Genomic DNA, 7283 nt, shown 5'->3' with positions numbered 1-7283 from the left:
GCGTTCAGAGGCACGAATTCGATATCCACATTCAGGGCGAATTGTCCCCAACCTAAAAAGATATTAGAGAGTTAAAGAAGGAGCAGCGGAGCGGGTCCGGTTCGGCTAGTATTTAATAATTTTCAGCTAGTTTTGTGTCGAAAAGCGTTCCTGAACACTGTTCAATCAGTCAGATTGCTATTTATATCGCATACATTAGCATCTCATAAATCCCCACAGAATGTTGCAAATACCTACCACTAGAATTCGATGATTTTACATACGCGAATTATACCAAATATGTCATTTTATGAAAAAAAAGGAACAGAGAAAAAACAAAACGGAAACACAAATGTTTGAACAATATTTGTATAATGCAAATTAAAACGGAATTAAACAATTGCTGAATTGGAATTGGTAAACAATGGAAAATTATGTTATCACCAATTCGGCCGCCACCTGAGACTGTTGTTTTCGACGAAACAGTGAAAATACATTAAATCTGTGTTTGCAGTCCCATTACGGAGTGAGTTATCGTATAAGTTATCATATTGAGAAATTATAGCAAACTTGAAACTGATTGGACCATTGCATCGCTGAGAATTAAGTTGATAAAAGTCTATACAAGGATTTTGTTTTTTACACGAGTAACACATATGATAATATCCTTTTATATATTTTCTTTTATTTTTTTGCCAGTCACATAAACACAACTACATCGCCCTTGTGTCAGACATGCTAGACCACATTGCTGGTCTCTTCCTTGTGGTAGATCTTAATATCATAGAATTTAAAGTTATCAACCTCGAAGTGATAGCCATGTTTGATGGGACGATTGAAGGGGAAACCGAATGGCAGAGAGTCAATGTAGCGACTGCCAGAACCAACTCCGCAAGAGAGGACGGGATCAAATGTGGAATATTGCTCCACCTCAGGGGCATGGTAGGGGAAGACCATGAAGAAGAACTGGAATGGCATGCCCCCCTTTTTGCCTGCGGGTAACATCATGCGTCGAGGTACTCCGCAATGAGCTTGCTCTTGGTTCAGCTGGAATTTGTAGTCCGAAACGGTGGCGTCCATTACCTTACGGTAGAGTTCAAAGTAGGTGGTGCGATCTTCAACCCACATTCCGAATTCTTCACAGCTGCGTTTCAGATGATTCACACCGGCTACCAAATCCACAATATAGTGGTCCAATTCAAAGAAGTTCTTGTAATTCTTCTCCAAGTACAAATCATGACCGTTTTCATCGTATTTGGGGCCAATGAAGATCTTGACAATGGCCTTTTGGGCCTTGTCCGAAGTCACATCGAGAGTAAATTCGAAAGGATGGTGGTTCAAACGCAACTGACGGGCTTTAATGACAAAACTCTCGCCATGATAGACAGAGTTGCGGCCGAATTTGTACAGCTCGTCGGTAGTGACTTCACTAGTGGCAATGCCCACATTGACCGCATTGCTAATATCGGCATCGAAGTACTCAAAATAGGTGTACAATGCATCGGGCACATGCACTTTGTCAAGGGATACACCGGGGAATACCAAATCGTCGTGCTTGTATTCAGGGAAGTGAGCGGTCAGTCGCCAGTAGTACTCGAGTATCTCCTTGTAGATGGAATAGAAGATCGGGTCGCGCAGAGATGTCTCGTAGTGACTCTGGGTGCCAGGCAAAGGTTCCCCATACTTGCCATAGGGACGACTTTGGCTGACTAAATTGCGGTAAAAACGATCCAAGCTGCCGTATTTCTTCAGATTGACGCTGTCCAAATTACCCTCCAACATGTTGCCCAACTTTTCGACCGCCGTCCGGTAGTCGTCCGTGGTGGTGTCCACGTATTCGGCAATGCGAGCGCCATACAAATGAATTGAGTCAATGGCTTCGTAGTTATCCGATTGGTAGAAGTTATAGGCGTTGGGACGGTTGGGGAAGCTTACACCTTGGTAGTAGCGCAAGTTACTGAAGTATCCAGGTTCGTAGGTGCCGTACATATTGAAGTGAGGAATTTCGCCAATGTCGTTGGACAAACGTTCCAAGTAGTAGCGGGCCAAGAGTTGTTGGTGCACATACAAGTACAGTTCGCCACGTTTGTCCTTTTTGTATTCATGCCCAGGGGGGCCATGAGTCCAATATGGATAATCAATCTGGTAATAGTAGTAGAAGGCATTGAAACCAATGTCCTCAGTGAAGTAGGCCAGGTTGTGATCGTAGTTGACATCGCCATAGACATTGCTGTAGTTGGACTTGATCACAACGTTGTAGGCCTTGTCCAGTTTCTTTACATTGTGGAATCCATGCATCTTGAAGCGTTCTGCCGCCTCCAATGTCTCTACATCGAAGAAGTGCCAGGGAAAGATTTCGTATATGGCTGGGAATGTAATGCCCTGAAGGTCATCGCGAGATAGGGCTGCCATGGTCAAGCTGTACACGAACAGTTGCTTGTTGGCATGCATGCGGGCCCAATAGACGGCATGGGTAAATGCGTTCCAATCCTTGGCATAGAAGAAGAGCTTGGCCATGCCAAGGGCATATTCTTTGAATCGTGGCACAATTGGCGTGAAAATCTCATCATCGTACAGAGGCTTGTGCGGCCAGAGTTCGAAGAAATCGGTCAACTTCTCCAGGCGCTTGTAGTCGTCCAAATGTTCCCAAGGTTTATAGTTGGCGTAGCTGTCGTCGAATTTTGTCACAAACACATCGTCCTGGTAGATGTGTTGAAAAATTTCCAAAAAGAACTTCTCCTTAGCCAAGAAATCCTTATCGGCCATCTTAGACTCGATGTGTTTGGATGCGCCGCAGGCAATGAGAGCCGCAACAACGAAAGCAACTGCCGTTAACGATTTCATGGTGCGAAATCATGTCGGACCAATTCAAGGCAGCCCCTATTTATACCTATCTGCACTGCAATAACGCTGACAAAAGAAATTATCTCTAGCATTGCAAAAAGTGCAAACTAATTGTTGGGCATAATATGTAGCTACGGTGATCTTGATGTCAAATATTATCGAATACAAAAAAATAAAATCATCAAGACTGCATAGAAGCTACAACAAAAGCTTTAAAGAACTCAATACAAAAATTTTAAATCAAAAGCAGGCTTTGGTTTTATTTGAAGGTCATTGTTTTCTCAGAACAAAGTACTTTTCCCAATCTCCATTGGGGTTAGCTCAAAATCCATGATACTCTGTATGGCTATCAGAGAGCATTCAGCTGACTCATGCCATATGAAAATTATATTGCCTTCAAACAGAGGTGATTATTAGATGTTGCTTCGGCATTAGCTAAATACAACCCCACGCTCACAATGTCATAAAATAGAAATTATAATCTTGCCTTTCTTATTCTAAGTCTATAGATCATAAAATACTTTCAAGAAAGTGCTGCTGAAGGTCCATATCTTTGATACAGGGTGTCACTTGGTTGACAACTTTTGACATCTCCCAGTTTTCGGACCCTGGAGAGAGAGCTTTCGTGTAACCTTAACGAGGTATGAATTGTTTATTTTGATATGCTACACCACTACTGTGGCACAAGGTATTATAGATTTGTGCATTTGTTTGTAACGCTAAGAAGGAGAAGAACTAGACCCATCGTTAAGTATACGGATCGGCTTAGACTCACTTCCTGATTCGATTAAGCTATGCCTGTCTGTCTGTCTGTCTGTCCATGTATTCTTGTAATCAAGGTACAGGTCGCATTTGTTGTCCAATTTTCTCGAAATTTTGCATAAGTCTCTTAATTGGTCCAAGGACGAACGCTACTGGTTTTGAAAAAAATCGGGCCTGATAAAGATATAGCTACCATATACATCTTTCATACGATGTGCCCTTTTAAAGCTGTAGAAGCCACAATTTTGGTCGGATGTGTGCAAAATTTCATTGAAATCGGTCCAGATTTAGATATAGCTCCCATATATATATTTCATCCGATATGCCTTTTTAAAGCTGTAGGAGCCACAATCTTGGTCCGATCTTTACCAGATATAGCACGAGATGTTTCGTATGATGTGTTAATATGTGTGCAAAATTTCATCTCAATCAGTTCAGATTTAGATATAGCTCCCACATATAGCTTTCATCCGATTTGATCTATTAAGGCTGTAGAAGGCACAATTTTGGTCTGATTTTTACAAAATTTGGCAGGAAGTGCTTTATGTGACGTCCCAATATGTGTACAATTCGTCATTTGTTAACCGATTCACACGAAAATTGGCACAAAGGATTCTCTAATGACTCCCGGTATTGCTACTGAATTTAATAGAAATCGGTTCAGATTTAGATATAGATTCATATACCCCCATCCTATGGTGGTGGGTATGAAAACTGATGTAGCTACCATATAAACATATCTGCCATTTTTTTTTTTTTTTTCAGTTCTTTAGAGTTCGCAATTTTTACCCGATTTGGCAGAAATTTCGCATAGTTATCTCCAACATTCCATCCATACTAAAGGGTGATTTTTTTGAGGTTAGGATTTTCATGTATTAGTATTTGACAGATCACGTGGGATTTCAGACATGGTGTCAAAGAGAAAGATGCTCAGTATGCTTTGACATTTCATCATGAATAGACTTACTAACGAGCAACGCTTGCAAATCATTGAATTTTATTACCAAAATCAGTGTTCGGTTCGAAATGTGTTCATTCATGTGTTCAGCGATGAGGCTCATTTCTGGTTGAATGGCTACGTAAATAAGCAAAATTGCCGCATTTGGAGTGAAGAGCAACCAGAAGCCGTTCAAGAACTGCCCATGCATCCCGAAAAATGCACTGTTTGGTGTGGTTTGTACGCTGGTGGAATCATTGGACCGTATTTTTTCAAAGATGCTGTTGGACGCAACGTTACGGTGAATGAACACATTTCGAACCGAACACTGATTTTGGTAATAAAATTCAATGATTTGCAAGCGTTGCTCGTTAGTAAGTCTATTCATGATGAAATGTCAAAGCATACTGAGCATCTTTGACACCATGTCTGAAATCCCACGTGATCTGTCAAATACTAATGCATGAAAATCCTAACCTCAAAAAAATCACCCTTTATAACCTCCAGTATTCGTGTCAAGTATAGTCTGAATGGGTCCATAACCTGGCATATCTTTCAAAAGATCTGGTTCTCAACTTAACTTCTTGAGCATCTACGGTAAGCAATACCTAGATAAATATTTTTATAAGAGAAATCGTGCAAAAAACTTGCCAAATGCGATACATAGTGGTGTGGCTGTATAAGATTCGAACTGACCATGCTTTTACCTATTTTTGCCTTAAATCAAGCAAAACTTGGCATAGCTATGATGAAAAATATACTCAAGTCATTTTCTATACAAGTATTGTATGTCCTCTTAGAACATTCAAGTGAAATCAAACCCAACAAACAAGAAAATTTTCGAAAATTTAGGACAATTTTTTTTTTACCCTCCACCGAAGGACGGGGGCAAATTCATTTTGTCATTCCGTTTGCAACACATCGAAACATCCATTTCCGACCCTATAAGGTATATATATATTCTTGATCATCGTAAAAATCTAAGACGATCTAGCCATGAACGTCTGATCGGTTAAGATTTGCATATAGCTGCCATATACACAGATCTCTCGATATAAGGGTTTGGGCCATAAAAGGCGCATTTATTGTCCGATTTTGCCAAAATTTGGGACAGTGAGCTGTGCTAGCCGCTTCGACATCCTTCTGGAATTTTGCCAAGATCGGTTGAGATTTGGATATAGCTGCTATATAGAACGATTTCTCGATGTAAGGCTTTGGGCCCATAAAAGGCGTATTTATTGTCCGAATTCGCCGAAATTTGGGACAGTGAGTTAGATTAAGCTCCTCGATATATGACACAGATCGGTCCAGATTTGGATGACGTTTCCATATATACCGATCTCTCAATTAAAGGTTTTGGGGCGCATTTATTTTCCGTGTTAGGCTCTTCCACGTTTTTCTGAAACTAGGGCAAAATCGGTCCAGATTTGGATATAGCTGCCATATAGACTGATTTTTCGATTTAAGGTCTTGCGTCCAAAAAAAGGCACTTTTGTTGTCCGATCTCGAAGAAATTTGTGACAGTAAGTTAGGTTAGGCCCGTCGACAACTTTCTGTAATATGGCCCAGACCGGTCCAGATTTTGATATAGCTGCACTATAGACTGATCTCCCGATTTAAGGTCTTGCGGCCATAAAAGTCGCATTTGTTGTCCAATTTTGCCAAAATTTTTGACAGAGTGTTGTGTTTGGCCCTTCGACATTCTTCTTCAATTACGCTCAGATTGGTCTAGATATGTATAATGCTGCCATTTGGACCGATATCTTGATTTAAGGTTTTAGGGCCTAAAAAGGCGCATTTATTTTCCGATTCCTTATAGACTCAGAAACGGCTGAACCGATTTTCTTGAAATCTTCACAGATGGTACATATTGACCCCGTGGTGAAAATAGGGTACTACATATTTTGATATCTGAAGGGGGGCGGACCCTCCCCCTTACCCTAATTTTCAGAAACGCCAGATCTCGGAGATGGGTGGTGCGATTTAAGCGAAATTTTGTGTGCTCTCATGTAGTACCATAAAAATAATAATTTGGTATCCAAATTTCGGATGGGGTACCTAGGGGAGCTGCCCCACCCTAAAACTTACCAAACATATATTTACACCAATCACGACAATACAGGACTCAATATGGGACAAAAGGTATTTAGGATAAGAAAACCTATCGGATATTCAATTGTCGGACCAAGTGCTAGGGGGACCACCCCAAGCCCCAAAACACACCTAAATCGGACATATTTTCCTACCATGGCAATATGGGACTCAAATGAAAGGTATTTGCGAGTAGAATACGAATCTAATATCCCAATGTGGGACAACGTTTCTGGGGGTTCACCCCTTCCCCAAAACACCTCCCAAAACAGGAGTTATTTACTGACCATTGGAGTATGGGGCTTAAATAAAAGGTATTTGAGTGTAGAATTCGAATCTGATATCAAAATATGGGAACAAGTGTTTGTGGGGCCGCCTCTCCCCAAAAAAAATTCCCCAATGGGGACAAATTTACGACCATAGCAATATGGGGCTCAAACGAAAGGTTTTTGGGAGTAAAGAACGAATTTGATATCAATATTCGGGAAATTGTATATGGGGTCACCCCACCCCCCCAACACCACCCAACTAGGAAGTATTTGCTGGATATTGCAATATGAGGCTCAAATAAGAGAGTTTTTAGAGTAGAACACTAATCTTATATATTTTTTCAAGGCCAACTTACTGAGTGGCCGCCCATTCCTCAAAACACACCCCAAGCCGGTCATGT

General features: G+C 41.0%; 1 protein-coding gene across 1 annotated transcript; it reads right to left on the bottom strand.

Annotated features, from left to right (window-relative positions):
- Positions 1-644: 644 nt before the first annotated feature.
- Positions 645-2835, bottom strand: LOC106080438 (larval serum protein 2). Its single transcript, XM_013241832.2, has one exon. It carries the CDS (start codon positions 2821-2823, stop codon positions 718-720), a length of 2106 nt encoding a protein of 701 aa, XP_013097286.2. The 5' UTR covers positions 2824-2835; the 3' UTR covers positions 645-717.
- Between the last annotated feature and the right edge of the window lie 4448 nt (positions 2836-7283).

The sequence above is a fragment of the Stomoxys calcitrans genome, chromosome 2 (genome assembly GCF_963082655.1).
Source record: "Stomoxys calcitrans chromosome 2, idStoCalc2.1, whole genome shotgun sequence".
NCBI lineage: Eukaryota > Metazoa > Arthropoda > Insecta > Diptera > Muscidae > Stomoxys > Stomoxys calcitrans.
The sequence above is the reverse complement of the archived record's forward strand: the minus strand, read 5'-3'. Positions and strand labels throughout refer to the sequence as shown.